This window comes from Daucus carota, chromosome 4 (assembly GCF_001625215.2).
Source record: "Daucus carota subsp. sativus chromosome 4, DH1 v3.0, whole genome shotgun sequence".
NCBI lineage: Eukaryota > Viridiplantae > Streptophyta > Magnoliopsida > Apiales > Apiaceae > Daucus > Daucus carota.
In genome coordinates this window covers 29,129,989-29,148,983 of record NC_030384.2, presented here as the reverse complement: position 1 = coordinate 29,148,983, position 18,995 = coordinate 29,129,989, and the positions used below count along the sequence as shown (strand labels likewise).

Genomic DNA, 18,995 nt, shown 5'->3' with positions numbered 1-18,995 from the left:
GTAACGGCAGAAGATGACGGAAAGGGTGGAAAGTGTCTACAGGTTAAAAATAAGGGGCTGCATAGTGTTTATTCCAAAACTATTAGGTGCAATGTGCAACATGCTGAAATCGAAGGGGTGCCAAATGCAATTAACTCTAAAAAGAATAACATAGTGTTAATAATCAAATCCGAACCTAACGTTAGTGACAAAAAAAAAATCCGAACCTAACATTAGTGGCAAAAAAGAAAAAAATTATAGTTCAGTGGTAGGTTTCTAAACAAATAATAAGTTGGGTGGCAAAAAAATCTATTTTCCCATAATCTGAAACAAAATCAGATTCTGAAACTTTCTTCCAATATATCCGAAACTAAAAAAGACAGTTTACGATCCGTTAACGATACTACCATTCCGTCCATCGAAACGTTAAAAACGTTGATTGACCGTATTTATTTCGTATTTTCCTTTAAAAAAACACATAAAATACAACTGATATCTGTATTTTTTCTTTGTGTTCTTGAGTTCTTGAAAATGAAACAACTTTTTAATCATGTTGCCTGTGTCCGTTTTAAGAGTACGAGTAACCAAATCGGAACTTGAAACGAGCTCTATCTATTTTGATCATCAATTTCACGATACAACATCCTTTGAAAACCAGAGCACGAGCTATTTTGGTTGAAAATTGAAATTTTGACATATAACCGAAGCACGAGCTAATTTGATATTATGTTTACATCTCTGCGTGCATATATGTGTGTATTGTGGATTGGGGTTTGCGGTGATGGGGGTGGAGACTGTCGGGGGGTTTGTGGAATCGATCGGAGTGTGGATTGAGGGGTGGTGATGCCGCGTTTGGTGAGTAAGGAATGGACAGAGAAGAAAGAAGCTGCAACGACATGGTTAGATAGCGGAGGCGGCGGCGATGATTTAATCAGTAACAGTGGCATCGGTTCCGCCGTCGTGACGACAAGGAGTATTCCGAACTGGTAGTCATTTTGGTTTTCAAAGGATATTGTATCGTGAAATTGATGATTAAAATAGACATAGCTCGTCTCAAGTTTTGATTTGGTTACTCATACTTTTAAAACGAACACCGACAACATGATCAAAAAGTTGTTTAATCTTCAAGGACTCGAGAACACAAAGAAAAAATACGAATATCAATTGTATTTTATGTGTTTTTTAAAGGAAAATACGAAATAAATACAATCAACTAACGTTTTTAATGTTTTGATGGAACACAAAACGGTAACATTTAAAGAAGCCAATAACACAATGGTAGCATTCATAATTTCCCTTAAATTTATAATGACTACGATAATATGATAATATACATGTAAATAAAAAATTGTATTACAATTTTAAAAAGTCAAATTTTTAAAAATTTATTTGTGCCACATTAGTTAAATCATCAAATGATAATATTTCATACAAGTATTATAATTTATTAACAATTATTCAGTTTAACTATTTAAATAGATTGAATTGAATAATATATCATTATAATATTAAAAATAACAAATATATATTATATTTATTTTGATATTATGACATTCTTTAAATTATGTACATAAAAATAAATTGCACTCCTCTGTCTCATTCAATTGTATACGTTATTCTTTGACACACGCTTTCTAAGGCTTTTTTATAGTATAGTTCCATAATTTTAAAAAAAAAATCCCTAAATAAAAGTTTGATGTTTAAATTTTTATTAAAAAAGATTTTTTCTTTTTAAAAAAGACATCACGAAACTATATTTTATGGAAACCTCAAAATGGTTGTAGGCAGTCGTATGCACTACTCATCCCCAGGGAGTAAGTTTTAATTTTAGGTTGAGTTGAATTAAATTTTCGCAATATACTTTAAAAATAAAATATTCCGTAAAATAGAAATTGAAATTTTTGTGCAGACAACTAAGATAATTATATAATTTATTATAATAATTAATTATCTGATATATAAGATACAATCAATCAATATACTTATATAAAGGAGAAGCGAGTGGCGTGTAGGTGGCGCCTCTCACATCGCTCCGTTCTATTTTTCTAATTTTTTAGAATATTTGGATGAAAAATATTCAAAATTAGAACTACCTTTTTTAGTTTCGTGTATATTAGAAGCAAGTTTCAGAATCTGATTTTGTTTCATATTATTTATGGAATATTGTTAGGTCCAATCAGACGTAGAAGGGGGGGGTTGAATACGTCGTACCAATTTCTTCGATTTAATTTAATTGCGGATAATCTGTTTCAGTCCATGTTAAATCAATCGTAAATAAATAACTCCAGCAAGTCGGGGAATATTCTTTGTATTAGAAATAATCCTCGGGTGCTACAAATTCCAACACAAGTGTCGGCTGCAGAGACTACAATCACTCTATTACAAACTCTCGATAAATACGATCTTCTAATTTAACTCTCGAGAATGTGTATAGTGTGTGCACTTACAAAGTGTGTAGTTGTTTTCAAATGAAAACATCAACCTCTATTTATAGGCTTTCCAACAACTAACCATGGTTAACGAGTTCGTCCTGGACGACTTGAGTTCGTCCTGGACGGATTTGATTTATGAAAATAAATCTATCTCCCAGGAATGCATGAAGTGGCGCAGGTTCCATATACATATTCACATATGTATATATATATATAACCAATGTCATAAGTCAAACATGGCGCCTCAAATACAGTCAAACCTTGCGCACACCTTGATCTCCCAGTGAAGGACTTAGCCATTTTCATGAAGTTGCGCTTGAGAGATGGGTGAGAGTCGCAACCTTTGACTTGGTCAAAGGTTGCGCTCCACTACTGGTGACTCCACTGTGTTGCCTGTGACTTAGCCAAATAAAGAGTTTGGCAAACTTGCGCTCTTCTTCACAGAGAGGTCAAAGTCGCAAACTTTGACTAAGTCAAAGGTTGCGCTTTGACCTGGGTTGCACTTCTTCTTCACAGTAGATAAAGAGAGGTACTTAGAAATATTCTAAGTGTTGAAGGATGTCGAGGCGCAAACTTTGACTTGGTCAAAGTTTGCGCTTCAAACATGATTTGTGCTTCTCCTGTATACAGTGGAGTACTTAGACAAATTCAGGAGTTTTCCCACTTAGCATAGGAATTAAATATACATATATATATAATTAATTGTGTTTAATTAATTACTTGAATTATTTAAATTCAACATAATTCACAATTAATATATATATATATATATATATATACTTAGCTGAAGATTTCCTTTGGCAGTAAATCCTGGAGTAGATCGATTGACTTGATCAATTAATTCGTTGATCGAATCCACTGAATGCTTTCGTATGTCCTGACGTCCTGTGCACTGGTCTGGTTCACGAACGACTCGAACTGAAATAATCCTTTGAATCCTTTGCTTGATAATATACTTGATCAGTCATTCCGGGTTAGATGTTGCTTCGATAAATTTGATTATTAATAATCAAATTAAATATACTGGAATCTTCTGGTCTTTGATACTTGATCTTCAGGCAATCTTGATAGCAGAAACATATTGAACTTTATTCTTCACTGAGGCTTGAACATGTTAATGAACTTCTTCCAGTGGACGGATGCTCGTCTCAGATATCTTGATTGTCTTTGTCTGTTCGTATCGAATCTCCAACCTGTAGATTCCTGTATAATACTTACGTATTGTTTCCTGTCTTTTGTTGTGTTGAGTTATCGTAATTACATTTACGTTACATTATGCTTTACAATCTCCCCCTATTTGATTGTTAGAGTTCGACAAGCAAATCCTTTAAGAGGATAACTCAACTGACACAATGAAAAAGCATACTAATTTAAACAGGAAATAATACTAAGTACAGTCTGGATTATATTTTACATTTTCCAGAATTCAAAAGTAAATACAAGCAGCCATTGTTCCTCTAGCCTGAACTAATCTGTCCTTGGTTTCTTGGCTCTTGCATTCAGCAGCTTCTGCTCAGCTTTCCTTTTTGCAGCTTCCTCTATTCTCTTCTGAGTAAGCTTGTTCTCAATTTCTTCAATCCTTGCTGTAATGGTACTCAGTGCCACTTGCTCCAGTGTATTCTCAGGTGGAGGTTGCTCTAGATTTTTCTTCATCTTCTCTAAAGTTTGCAGGTGAACCATCTTCTTTAACTTCTTAAAAGTGACATTCATCTCCATTCCTTCAATTTTCATAATGATCCTTGATGGATGAGCACGAACTCTAGAAGTGTTGTGGACAGTCTCTACAGCTTTTCTTATCTCCAGAAGATCAACCAAATCTTTGAGCACACTCTTGTCTTCTTTTACCACTGACCACTTAACAGCTGCAACTGCACGAGTGATTCTTTTGGAATTGAGTTTTCCAATCTCTGTGAGTGGTATAGCAGTGACTTCAGAGTCTTTCTTCTTCTTGAATATTACAGATGTAGGATTGTAAGTAACAACAGGTGCATTTGGATTTTCAGGAATTTCAGGGTTGAGAGGAGGCAGTGGATATGGTGGTTGACGATTGATGGCTGATAAGTCTAAGTCTCTCAGAGCAGCAAAGTTCAGACGATAGGCATATAGCAGTTCAGCAGTTAGTCTTCCCTTGCTAGTCCTTGAGCACTTCTCCCTGACTTGAGCTTCCAGATATTTCAGTATACGAGGATTGTATGTTGATAGTGCTTCATCAGTGAGTCCAATACTCTGAATCATACCATCCTTGAAGTACTTAATAACTGAGGGCTTGTCATGAATTTCAACTCCAATATCAGTGATCCATTCTTCCACCATATCTCTGAATATTTCATTATGTTTTCTGCCGGTTGAGATGATCTTGTTTCTTACCACAAACAGCTCAGTTAAAGAAAGATCTCTGAGAAACTGACTTGACACATGCTTGAGTCCATGGCCTTCTCTTTGTAGCTCAAATGATATGTTAACCATCCATCCTCTTCTGGGAAGAACAGCAACAGACACAGTAGAAATGATATCATTCAACACCTCGTGATAATCATGTAAATCTTTGTAGTTGTTCCTGAAGGAGTCAAAGATATCTTTTACTTCGTCATCATTATTATCTTGAGTGACCTCTGGAAAGTCAAACACAGATCTAGCAGCATCCCATTCAGCTCCATCTTTATGTAAGTTGGCAAGTCTCCTTTCCCTTCGAATCCGTCTTTGGTTTTCTAACTTCTCCCTTGCTTTCCTTTGCTCAGCATAATCCCTAGCAACATCAGCAATGTCTTGTGGATTTGCAATTTCAAACTCTTCAGCAGGAAAGATGTCATTGTGATATGCAAGTTCATCAGCAAAGACTTCAGCATCTGGGATTTCTCCTTCTTCAAGATCTTCATTCTCAGCACCAACCATCCTAATCACCCTGTCATCCACAAACTCAGGGATGTATTCATCATGAGTGTAACTGAATTGATGCCTAAGAGCAGAATCAATCAGTTCTTCAGACACCCCTGTTATCACCCTCTTTCCCTTTGCTTTTTCTGCTGCTCTCTCCCCCTCAGTTGAGTAATCCTCTCTGGAAGGTTGAGATGCCAGCAACTTAGCCTCCAGGGCAGCCAACCTTTGTTCCATTGTTGATTTGATTTCTACCAACTCCTCCCGTAGAACAAGATTCTCAGCTTCTAAGTGTTGAACTTTGAATTTCAGAGCTTCAAATTCTGTCACAGATACAGTTGGAATGGCAGATTCAATTGTAGGTTGGGATTTGGGGTTCTCACTAGTACGTTCTGCAGGTGTTTCTCTCATTTCTCTCAAGACTAGATCACTCAGTTGGTTAGAGGGTTTCTGTATATCAGTTTCTGTTGGTGTTTCCCTCTCACTCAAAGATATTCCAGCATCCTTAGATGTACCTGCAGAAGAAATCTTCTTAGCCTCTTCTAGAGAGGTCACAGAAGGTGCAATGAAGGTTCGTAAGCCTTCGTCCTCAGTTTCCTCGTCAGATGAATCTGAGTCATAAGAAACAAGTTGCCGACCACTTGAAAGTGGTGAGTCCTTTGATGGATCCTGAGTTGGAATCTCAGGGTGGGTAGACACAGGGCTCGAAGGATGTGATCCTTGAACAGGCGAAGCACCCTGGTTTCCCACAACTGCCTTTGACGGCGAGAGACTTTGTGACAAGTCCTCTATAACTGGCACACTTCCTGATACGAAGAGCTCAGAAACAGATTGCCGTTCACCTTCGAGAGGTGAAGAGTCCTTTGAAGGATCTGGGAATGTTCCTCCCAGGGGGGTAGACAAGGATGTAGAAAGTGGCATTTCATCCAAGTTTCCCCCAGAAGCCTGTGAAGGCACTTGACCCTGAAAAGGATCAGAAACAACAGTGTCTATCCCTGACATGGACGACAAAGTGTTCGCAACCGTCAATTCTTCAACTGTGTGTGCAACCTCACTGTGCATTGGAATAGTATTTGGCTGAGGTGGTGAAGAAATAGACATATCTGCAGTTGTCTCAGGTTCTATTCTCCTTTCATGACTAGGAGACAGAGCTGCAGTTTCAGAAACAGACTCCTTGTGTGGTGCACTGAAGGCACTTTCTCCCTCTCTCTCAGAAATAATAAGTGGTTGGCTGAGGGGTAGAGTAGTTTCTGCTTCAGGTGTTTGTAGTGTTTGTGAAGTGGTGCCTTGGTTATGAACTTGGGGGATTTCAAATTCATTGGCACTTGTGAGAGGTGGTGAAAGCTGATTGGAATCCAAAAGATTCTGAACCCAATCAGGTGCATCAAAGGACAAGTTGTCAGAGTCTGAAGGAATACCTGACTGTAGCAGTGGATTGTAAGTGTTAGAGAAAAGTTCATCAACATCCACCATTACATCAGCTGCAGTGGTTTGAACAGGAGTATCCACTTCATCTTCAGAATCAGTGGAGTTGTCTTGTAGTGAATCCTCTCCTTCAGATTGAGCATTGTCATCTGAGGATGTCTGTGCATCTTCCACTATCACTTCCTCTTCCATTTGAGAAGTTTGAGTCTCAGGGATATCAGCTTGATGAGATGACTCAGTGACTTCTTCAGCTTGTGTTTCAGGGGCCTCCTCTTCCTGAACCACAGGATCAGCAATATTTTGAATGTGTGGTGGAGGCAAGTTCTGGTTGTTTAAGAATTCTTGCATTGCCTCCGGAAGAACCACATCCTCATTGTTAGTGTAGTTCTGGTGACTCTCCAGCATAGATATCACCCTTGTGGTCATGAAGGAGCATATGACATTGTCTATATTTGGATAGACAGCTCTCTCAGCAGGAGTCAGCATTTGATTCAGAACAATCTGAAAGAACCGAGGGTAGAGAAGTACATTCCTGTTCTTTCTTAGAGAATCCTGAAAAGCTCCCATGATTAAGTGTCCCAGATTTATCCTTGTGTTCTGTGCTATTGCAATTCCTATTTCCTGGTTGAAGATAGTAATTCCATGGAACCCTCCAGTCTTTGGTGCAAATACATGAGAAATGGAATTAAAGAAGAAATTCCATTCTCTGGGTAAATGCTTGACGTACATCTTTCCTGGAAGATCACCATTCTCCCTCTGGCAGTGAATAGCAAAGAAAAAGTTTGTTCTTTCAGCCCTGTCTGGAACAGCTTCAAAGTCCTCTGTTGGAAGTTGCAGAGCAGTGTTCAGGGTATTTTCAGTAATTGATAGTGTTCGTCCCTGAATTTGACAAGTAATACCAAGTACCTGTCCTGCATTCACAACAGAAATAGAAGACAAGAAATCTCGTAGAAGAGATTTGTTAAGATATACTGACTCTGTCATAGCAAATCTAGCAAATGAATATTCTGACATATATCTAACCCAACGTCGATAATTCGCTTGCGTAATTAAATTATTATTCTCAACAATTGTGAAATTTGTTTTCGGAATCTCAAAATTTGCAGCCATTTTTAATTTAGAATTAAAAATGATTATAAATTTCGTTTCACGAATAAACACGAACAAATATTCACTTTATGTTACGAGAATAATTAATTAATAACGCTCCGAAAAACCCTAATTCCAAGAATTTCAGATTTCGATGAAATTGAAGTATGTTGTTCCTCTCGAAAGTCTAAGATTTATGGGATCGGCTTCGCAAATTTTCGACACAATAATCACGTTAAAATCAAGCCAAGAAGTTGAAAAGTCCAAGAAAACCTTTACGAAAAACGGTTATGGATCGTAAAAAGGTTTATATGAAACTGAAGTGCTCGTCAAGGAGATCACGAATCTAGTCTCAGAAATCAAAATGGACAAAGTTTCGACTGGTTTTTGTGAGTTTAAAAAAGCTCGAGTCCGTGAGTTCTTGGAACAGTGGAGAAGGTTTAAAAAAATGTGTGTATGTCTGCGTGTATATGGAGATGAAAGAAACGAAAATTCTACAAGTCCAGTACATATACATTTAAACAAATGGGGCGCAACTTGGTTAATTACCAAGTTGCCCCTTATACTGTACACAGTATGCGTAGAGAGGCGCATACAATGAAAAGACCATGTTGCCCTCCATAGTGAACACTGTGGAGGCGCAACTTGGGAGACTTAGAAATTTCTAAGTCGACAAATGCACATAAATACTCATACACGCCCGAGGCGCAACATTTGACCAAGTCAAATGTTGCGCTAGGGTGATCATACAGTGCAGTATATACTTGTGACTTAGAGAAATAAGTCACAAGTCCATGAGTATGCACAGGACTGAAGGCGCGACAAGTGAAAAGACCAAATTGCCCCCTATACACATGACTGTATAGGCGCAACTTTGGTTTACACTTAAGAGTTTTTCAAAACAAAACTCTTGAACCAGTCGAACCAAAAACCATTTCTATTAATTAATCAGATGAATTTTGATTAAAGCAAAATGATCTGATTATTAATAGAAAATCACAATTAATTTAAATAATATTTAACCAAATTAATTTCAGTTAAACAATATTTAATTAATTATGCTGCAGTTATTTTAATTGAAATCTAATTAATGGAAAACTAAAGAAAAATTGAATTGCTTCAAATCCATTAATCAAATATAATTAAAATATGAATTAAATAAACACTAATATTCATTAATTGAATATAAGCACTTAAGTAATTTAAGAAAATTAATTCTAAATATCTACCACTTAGCAATTAATAATCATGCAAGTCATATAAATCATGGCAAATAATTAAAACTAATTATCAGATAAATATGTAAAATACTGGATGCACTTTGTAAATTCACAAGTCCTGAAAATATGTACATTTTAAAACTTGTGAACTTACGAACAAATTGCAGTTATTTCTTGTCTAATTAATTAGACATATTTAACATCCCAAGTTCACCAACCAGTCTAGAGAAAGTGGATTCGTCTAGTGGTTTAGTGAAGATGTCTGCAATTTGTTGATCAGTAGGTACGAAGTGTAACTCTACTGTTCCATTCATGACATGCTCGCGAAGGAAATGATACCTGATATCAATATGCTTTGTCCTGGAGTGTTGAACAGGATTGTTGGCAATGGCAATGGCACTCGTGTTATCACACAGAATCGGAATTTTATCCAACATGAGTCCATAATCTTGTAGTTGATTCCTCATCCACAAGATTTGAGCACAGCAACTTCCAGCAGCTATGTATTCAGCTTCCGCTGTAGACGTAGACACGGAGTGTTGCTTCTTGCTATACCATGACACCAACCTTCGTCCAAGAAACTGACAGCTTCCTGAAGTACTTTTCCTATCAATCTTACATCCTGCAAAGTCAGAATCTGTATAGCCAACCAGATTAAAACCTGTATCTTTAGGGTACCAAATCCCTAGATTGGGGGTTCCCTTAAGATACCTAAAAATACGCTTAACAGCTATAAGATGTGACTCTTTAGGATCAGCCTGGAATCTAGCACATAAACAAGTTGCGAACATGATATCTGGTCTACTAGCAGTTAAGTATAAGAGAGAGCCAATCATACCTCGATACTTCGTGATGTCAACTGACTTACCAGATTTGTCCTGATCAAGTTTGACAGCAGTTGGCATAGGGGTTTTGGCAGGAGATGCTTCTTCCATTCCATATTTCTTCAGAAGATCCTTGATGTATTTAGATTGGCAGATAAAAATACCGTCAGGCTTCTGAATAACTTGAAGTCCTAGGAAGAAGGACAATTCTCCCATCATGCTCATCTCATACTTGCTCTGCATTAACTTAGCAAATCTCTCGCACAAAAGATCATTAGTAGAACCAAATATAATGTCATCGACATATACTTGTACAAGAATTATATCATCCTTATGCTTTTTATGGAAAAGAGTTTTATCGATGATACCTCTGGTGAAACCATTTTCAAGTAAGAACTTGGAAAGAGTGTCATACCAGGTTCGAGGGGCTTGCTTCAGGCCATAGAGTGCTTTGAAGAGAAAGTATACGAAGTCTTCAAATTCTTTGTCTTCAAACCCAGGGGGTTGTTCAACATAGACTTCCTCTTCCAGATCACCATTCAGGAATGCACTTTTCACATCCATCTGATATACTTTGAAGTTGGAGTGTGCAGCAAATGCTAAGAACATCCTGATTGCTTCAAGCCTAGCAACTGGAGCGTAGGTTTCATCATAATCAATTCCTTCTTGTTGTGAATAACCCTTTGCAACCAGTCTTGCCTTATTCCTCGTAACAATACCATCTTCATCCAGTTTGTTTCTAAAAACCCATCTAGTGTCAACTATAGATTTTCCTTTAGGTCTTGGCACTAGCTTCCAAACTTTCTGCCGTTCGAATTGATTGAGTTCTTCCTGCATTGCAGATACCCAATCTGGATCACTTAGAGCCTCTTCAACTTTCTTTGGTTCTATCTGAGACAAGAATCCAGCAAAGTTGCATTCATTCTGAGTTGCTCTTCTAGTCTGCACTCCTGTGTCTGGATCACCAATGATTTGTTCAACAGGATGGTCTCTACTCCATACCCTTTGTCTTGGCAGATTCAATCTTGATGATTCACCAAAATCATAGTTGTGTTGAGTGTGATGACTAGTGGATCCACTTTGACTTACTCCCCCTGAGCTGATGTATATCCTATTTGATGATCCTCCACTTTGACCACTGTGACCATGATGATCATTTGTATTGTTGCCAATACTTCCTCCAGATGGTTCAGGATCAGCATTCTCTTCATTTGCATTAGGATCTCTTATATCAGCTTCAGGTTCATCTTCTCCTAAGTAGATGTCTTCTAAATTCTCAAACTCCAGAGAATCAGATTCATTTTCCTTTTGAAGACTTGGGAGTTTGGTATCATCAAATCTTACATTGATGCTTTCAATCAGCTTGTCGTCATTGATCAGATAAACCCTGTAGGCCTTAGACTCCAAAGAATAACCCAGAAAAATGCCTTCTTCAGCTTTGGCATCAAACTTTCCCAGATGCTCTTCTTTTAACACAAAGCATTTTGCACCAAACACATGAAAGTAACTCAGTGATGGTTTTCTGTTGGCCATAACTTCATAAGGAGTCTTATCCAAATCTTTGTTAATCAGGGTACGATTTTGAGTGTAGCAAGCAGTGCTTACAGCTTCAGCCCAGAAATAGATTGGAAGTCTTGATTGACTAATCATAGTCCTTGCTGCTTCAATCAAGGTTCTGTTCTTCCTTTCTACGACACCATTTTGTTGTGGAGTCCTTGGAGCTGAATACTGACGAGAGATGCCCTTATCAGTACAGAAGTCATTAAGAACAGCATTACGAAATTCTGTTCCATTATCTGATCTGATTGCCCTTACTGGCAGATCTGCTTCTTTTTCAATCTTCTTGATATGATCAATGATGACGAGTGCTGCTTCATCCTTTGAATGTAAGAATAATACCCATGTGTATTTTGAGTAGTCATCGACGATCACAAGAGCATATCTTTTCCTTGATATAGAAGGAATGTTGACTGGTCCAAACAGATCCATATGAATCAGTTGAAGGGGTGAACCAATGTCAGTCATGCCTTTGCTCCTGTGTGATGCTTTCTTTGACTTCCCTTTTTCACATGCATCACAGAGTCCTTCTTGACAGAATTCCTTCTGTGGCAATCCTCTCACAAGTTCCCTTTTAACTAAAGAGTTCATAGTCTTAAAGTTCAAGTGTGAGAGCTTCCGATGCCATAACCAACTATCATCAGCAGAGGCCTTGGTGTAGAAACACTTGACCTCCCCCTTACTTGCTGAGTCTATGTCGGCTATAAACAAACTTGATTTTCTTACACCACGGAGTGTAAGATCCTTGTTCTTCCGGTTCTGAATTAAGCAAACTTCCTTCTGAAAGATTACGTCGTATCCTTTGTCACAGAACTGACTGATACTCAGTAAATTGTGCTTAAGTCCTTCCACCAGAGAGATATCTTCAATGATGACATTTCCAACTTTCAGCTTACCATATCCCGTTGTAAAACCTTTGCTGTCATCTCCAAAGATTACAATTGGGCCGGTTCTCATCACCACATCTGTGAGCAGGGACTTTTCACCAGTCATGTGTCTTGAACACCCACTATCAAGAACCCACACAACTTTACTTTTCCTTCCTGTGCCCTGCATTCACAAATGGATTAAACTTTCTTTGGTACCCAGACGTTCTTGGGTCCAGGTGATTTAGTAGAAACAGGATTATCAACAGAAACTGGTTTAACATGTGCTTGTTCAGGGGTGACTGGACTCTTCTCCTTTTTAGTCTTAGCAGAAGTGCTTTTAGACTTGGAGTTGGGAGTTTCCTTCTTCTTAGAAGGACTAGCAGTCTTTGCCACAGGGGCAACAGAAGGTGCAGGCATATTCATATTCATGGCAGATGGTGCAGAAAAAGATGCATTCAACATGGTAAAGCATGCAGACATCATATTCATAGCACATTGCATGCAACCTACTCTACCACATGGCAAATGAACAGCATTCATGTTAACAGTATTAGGCATGCTAGAAACAGAATTATCTACTTTAATCACTTTACATGCATGAGTAAGATGATTAGTAGAATTGCAATTATTACAAACCTTTCTAGCATTAGAATTCCTAGAGTTGGTGTTCTTAGGATCTATCTTGCCATTCCTGTTGTTCTTCTTTTTGTTGGAACTAGTACTTCCTAATCCAGTTTTATCTGAGTCATCTCTGACATGGGAATTAGAAGGTACTTCTTGTGAATCCTGTTTTACTTGAGGCTTAACAACTTCCTCATTTTTCAACTCTTCCTTGATGATAAGGTCTTCTTCTATCAGAGGTTCTGTTTGTGCCATTCTAAAGATAGGGGTCTTGGTGTTCTTCAGAATTTTAGGTATATTTGTTCCTTCAGGAGCATTCTCAGTTCCTGCTGAAACAAATATGCCTTCATTCTCTTTTCTCTTCTTTCTTTTGGCACTTTCCAAAGAACTATAGTCAAGGCCAATAGCAACCTTCTTATCAACCCTTTGACTATCCAAGATCTCTTTCTGTAGAAAAGCAGAATTCTGATAAGCCCTAAGCTTAGTTTCTAGGTCAGCAACCTGAGACCTAAGGGACTCCTCAATTTCTGTACTACACTTCTCCTTATTCTCTAGATAAGCAATTCTATCTTTAAGGTTAGTGTACATGAGTTTCTCTAAAGCCAATTCATCTACTTTTTCTTCAAGTTTAGCTATTTTTAGAGAGAGACTACTGTTATCTGATTCTGAAGCTAACAAACTAGTGTGCAAGTTATACATCTCTTGACCTAGTTCATTTATAGTCTTTTTATAATCAGCAGTAGTCATGTCATCAACAGAAATTTCAGGAGATACCTGAGATGGAGATTCCTCGACAGTGTCAGCCATTAATGCAAATGCATAATTGCTCTGGACAGGTTCATCATCAGAATCTGTGTCATCCCAGCTTTTTCCCTCAGCAATGTAAGCCCTACCTTTGTGCTTGGCCACCATTGCTTCCAACTTAGCTTTCAGCTTCTCATTCTCTTTCTTCAGATCCTCATAAGAATTCTTCTTCTCATATGAGTTGCTTCTTTCTCTGACAGGAGCCGCTTTGGGTTTCCTGCACTCTGTTGCAAAGTGCCCTAAGTCATTGCAGTTGTAGCATCTGACCTTACTCTTGTCATACATGTTTGGTTTGAAACTGCCAGTACTCTTTGACCCTGAGCCTGAGTATCCTCCTTTACCCTGAAACTTGTTCCCTGAAGCTTTCTTGTACCGAGGGTTCTTTCTGAACTTGATATGCTTAAACCTTGCAGCCATATAAGCCATTGACTTATCTTCCAGCTGCTCCAGCTCTTCTTGAGTGTAGAACTCATCCTCCGGTTCTTCAGAAACTTCATCAACTTCAGCTTCTACAATCTCAGTAATGGTAGAAGGATAGTCAGCTTTGATGGATGAACAATCACTCTGAGCAACAGTGTGATCATTGATACCATATTCAACTAATTGTTGATAACCAAAGTATGGTTGATCAGCAATCAGTGCAGTGGTCTTCTGTAAGGCCATACTCTTGGATTCTGTTGATCCACCACCATATATAATCTTTCTCTGTTCAAGTTCCATCTCAAACGTCTTCAGTTTTCCAAACAGCTTTTCCAAAGTCATAGTCCTGAAGTCGCTTCTTTCCCGGATGGTCTCTGTCTTAACAACTAGATGGGGTGGCATCACAAATGAGAACTTTCTGTTTATCTCTTTCTGTGGATAAGTCTTTCCATGCAGGGTGAGTTCATTCAACAACAACATGAATCTCTCATAGATTTGAGAAATGTTCTCTCCAGGTATTGCCTGAAATGCTTCATATCTGGCAATTAGCATATCGTATCTGTTTTCCCTGACTTCTTCAGATCCCTCCATCAATGCCTCAATAGTGTCCCACATCTGCTTTGAAGTTTTCAGACTTAGTATCAGATGTGTCATTGTCTTGGTCATTGATTCAACAATTATGAGTTGCAGATTATGATCCTGTGCAACATATTCCTTATCAGTGTCAGTGTATTCACTTTTCTCTTTGGGAACAGACTTCTGTGGAATACGAACACCATTTTCAACAGATTCAGGAATAATCTTCATAGGCAGAAACGGACCATTTTCCAGAATCCCAATGTACATGGGATTTGCAACTCTGATGTACAGCAACATCTTCATCTTCCAGTTGTTGTAGTCATCCTTGTCAAATGGAGGTACTTTGATTCCTAACTTGTGTGTCGACATTGTTATCAGATAAAATTACGATTGTACGGACAGCTAGCTTTTCAGATTGGTTACGGATCTCAGATCTGTATATCGATCAGCGTAGCTCTGATACCAATTGTTAGGTCCAATCAGACGTAGAAGGGGGGGGTTGAATACGTCGTACCAATTTCTTCGATTTAATTTAATTGCGGATAATCTGTTTCAGTCCATGTTAAATCAATCGTAAATAAATAACTCCAGCAAGTCGGGGAATATTCTTTGTATTAGAAATAATCCTCGGGTGCTACAAATTCCAACACAAGTGTCGGCTGCAGAGACTACAATCACTCTATTACAAACTCTCGATAAATACGATCTTCTAATTTAACTCTCGAGAATGTGTATAGTGTGTGCACTTACAAAGTGTGTAGTTGTTTTCAAATGAAAACATCAACCTCTATTTATAGGCTTTCCAACAACTAACCATGGTTAACGAGTTCGTCCTGGACGACTTGAGTTCGTCCTGGACGGATTTGATTTATGAAAATAAATCTATCTCCCAGGAATGCATGAAGTGGCGCAGGTTCCATATACATATTCACATATGTATATATATATATAACCAATGTCATAAGTCAAACATGGCGCCTCAAATACAGTCAAACCTTGCGCACACCTTGATCTCCCAGTGAAGGACTTAGCCATTTTCATGAAGTTGCGCTTGAGAGATGGGTGAGAGTCGCAACCTTTGACTTGGTCAAAGGTTGCGCTCCACTACTGGTGACTCCACTGTGTTGCCTGTGACTTAGCCAAATAAAGAGTTTGGCAAACTTGCGCTCTTCTTCACAGAGAGGTCAAAGTCGCAAACTTTGACTAAGTCAAAGGTTGCGCTTTGACCTGGGTTGCACTTCTTCTTCACAGTAGATAAAGAGAGGTACTTAGAAATATTCTAAGTGTTGAAGGATGTCGAGGCGCAAACTTTGACTTGGTCAAAGTTTGCGCTTCAAACATGATTTGTGCTTCTCCTGTATACAGTGGAGTACTTAGACAAATTCAGGAGTTTTCCCACTTAGCATAGGAATTAAATATACATATATATAATTAATTGTGTTTAATTAATTACTTGAATTATTTAAATTCAACATAATTCACAATTAATATATATATATATATATATATACTTAGCTGAAGATTTCCTTTGGCAGTAAATCCTGGAGTAGATCGATTGACTTGATCAATTAATTCGTTGATCGAATCCACTGAATGCTTTCGTATGTCCTGACGTCCTGTGCACTGGTCTGGTTCACGAACGACTCGAACTGAAATAATCCTTTGAATCCTTTGCTTGATAATATACTTGATCAGTCATTCCGGGTTAGATGTTGCTTCGATAAATTTGATTATTAATAATCAAATTAAATATACTGGAATCTTCTGGGGAATATAGTAGCTTGAAAATTTAATCTGATTTTGTTTCAGATTATTTTTGTTTCAGATTATTTATGGAATATAGTAGCTTGAAAATTTAATCTGATTTTGTTTCAGATTATTTAATTATGGAAAAAAGTAACACACAAGTCTCTCTGCACCTATATATACCCCCATAAATTGTGGGGTTTTGGATCATCTGAACACAGCCTCCTCTCTTTCAATATCACAACCCTACCTTTTTCAGGTGATAATTCTCTTGCTCGATTTCTAGCTCGGTGGTGCCGTTCTTCTACAACGATAAGTGAAAAAAAATAAAGGTTGTTGCAAGTAAAGGCAGTTATAGACCGCTATGTGGGAGTCGACAAATCCAAACACGGGAAAAGAATATAATCCTGATATGATATTGATGGATGATATCAATAAATTAACTATTAGTGATATATGTTTGTTGGTTATTCTTTTATAATATTTGTTTTGTTCATCGGACATATTTATGGTTAATTTTTATATGATTTACTTTGTATAGAGGAAAAAATTACGCATGCATAATCTGTTTCCGTTCAAGCAACTTTTAAGTGAAAGTTGTTTATACGGTATTAAAAAATAAAGGTTGTTAAAAGCAAGGGTAGTTATAGGCCGCTATCTTAAAGATTTAAGTTTGATGTTTTTGTGCACAATCAATCCAAAAAAATTGGAGGAAGGTGACAATGTAAAAATATGATTACTTTTTAAATAAAACACAAATAAAATTAAGATTCGTCGTGTTTTAAATTTTTTCAATTTTATATATTAGTATTGGAATTACATCAAGATTTTTATAGTATAAAAATTATTTTATCCTACAAATATTAATTTTGAAACATTAATATATATTTTATAGACAGCCACAAAATTATTTAATTTTACAAATATTAATATTGAATCATTAATATAATTTTTATAGGCCGCCGCAACGCGCGGATTCTGAACTAGTTTACTATAAATTGAATACACTTTGCATGAAGATAAACTCAGTTGGTATGTTCTCACAGAACAGCTATGAAATCTATCATTCTACAGGACTTTGAAAACATACTCAGAACCCGAATAGAAATTTAAACTTGATAATCAATAAAATCCACCGTTCTCCCCCGACTTGGAAAACATACTCAAAATCGAAATAGAAATTTGAACTTGGAGCCTAAGTAATAACAGGCCTTATATATTTACACTGTTTACACTTGACAGCACTAAAGACATACACTATCTGATCATACAATATGGCTTCAGGGTGGGTTCCAACTAAGTTTCTTGGACGAGGGGCGTATGGCTGCGTGTTTCGGGCCGAATTTGCATCCCCATCACTCGCTCATGCTTGTAATCTTCCCCAAACAGTGGCTGTAAAATCGGTTTCTGAGAAGTTATTGTGGTCTTTGGCTTTGGAGAAAGCGGTGTTGTGCGAACTTGGAGGCTGCAAAGAAATTGTTGGTTGCTTCAAGTACGAGGATTTCAAGAGTACTAATGCAGATGGTACGAGTTATTATAATATCGTACTGGAGTATGCTGATGGAGGGACGTTAGAGCAGCTGATCAAGTCCAAGGGATGGATGCCCGAATATGAAGCTAGTTGCTATGCGTCGATGTTGCTCAAGGGTCTCTCTCGTGTGCATGGACAAGGGTACGTTCATTGTGACATGAAGCCTAGTAATGTTCTTGTTTTTAATATTCCTCGCGATGAATTTAAGGGGGTTGTTAAGTGTAATCTGAAATTAGCGGATTTTGGATTGGCAAAGAGGGGAGGGGAAAAAACTTTGGGTGCAGGGCAGGAGTACAAACACCGGGGAACATTGCTTTATAGTTCCCCGGAATCCGTGGTGATTGGAGTGCATGAGGCAGCCATGGACATATGGGCAGTTGGTTGTATTGTTTTGGAGATGCTTTTGGGAGAGTGGGGCTTATGGAAAAAATGCATTGACGTGGATGCACAATGTTTAGCAGAGATGATTGCGAATTATGAAGATGACAGGCTGGATTTGTTGGTGCCTGAGTTGGATGATTTGTCGGAGAATGCACAAGATTTTGTGAGAAGATGTTTAACAAGGAGGGCGGAAGATAGGTGGACTGCAGATGAACTTTTGACGCATCCCTTCATTACGTGCAACCAAAGGCTAGTGAAGGAGTTTGAGGCCAGATATTCCTATCAGAACTTTATGAAGTACTATCAACCTCATACTCCAAGGCATGCATTCGGACCATCCATGGGAATTTATTAGTTCAGTCTTGATAGAACTATCAAACTATCAGAGAGGATCTTCAATTAGGAGCCACGTTCTGCTTAGGTAAACAGTATCACTGCCTAGAATTCAATTTTTGTCAAAGTTCTTTAAGCAGTAATATGCTGTGTATCGGCTAATGGAACATTCCTTGCTCGCGCTGGTGCTAGTTTATGGAACATAGAAGTGACATGCGAAGTTACCTTTAGTTATTCAAAATACCTAGTCTTAGAATATATGGTTATCTTGATCAGCAAGTTAATGTTCGTTCTGATATTACTGCGAACCT

General features: G+C 37.8%; 1 protein-coding gene across 1 annotated transcript; it reads left to right on the top strand.

The window, feature by feature from the left end:
* The first annotated feature begins 17,707 nt into the window (after positions 1–17,707).
* On the top strand, positions 17,708–18,706 carry LOC108217162 (mitogen-activated protein kinase kinase kinase 20). The gene has a single exon (XM_017390006.2). It carries the CDS (start codon positions 17,714–17,716, stop codon positions 18,704–18,706), a length of 993 nt encoding a protein of 330 aa, XP_017245495.1. The 5' UTR covers positions 17,708–17,713.
* The last annotated feature ends 289 nt before the right edge of the window (positions 18,707–18,995 follow it).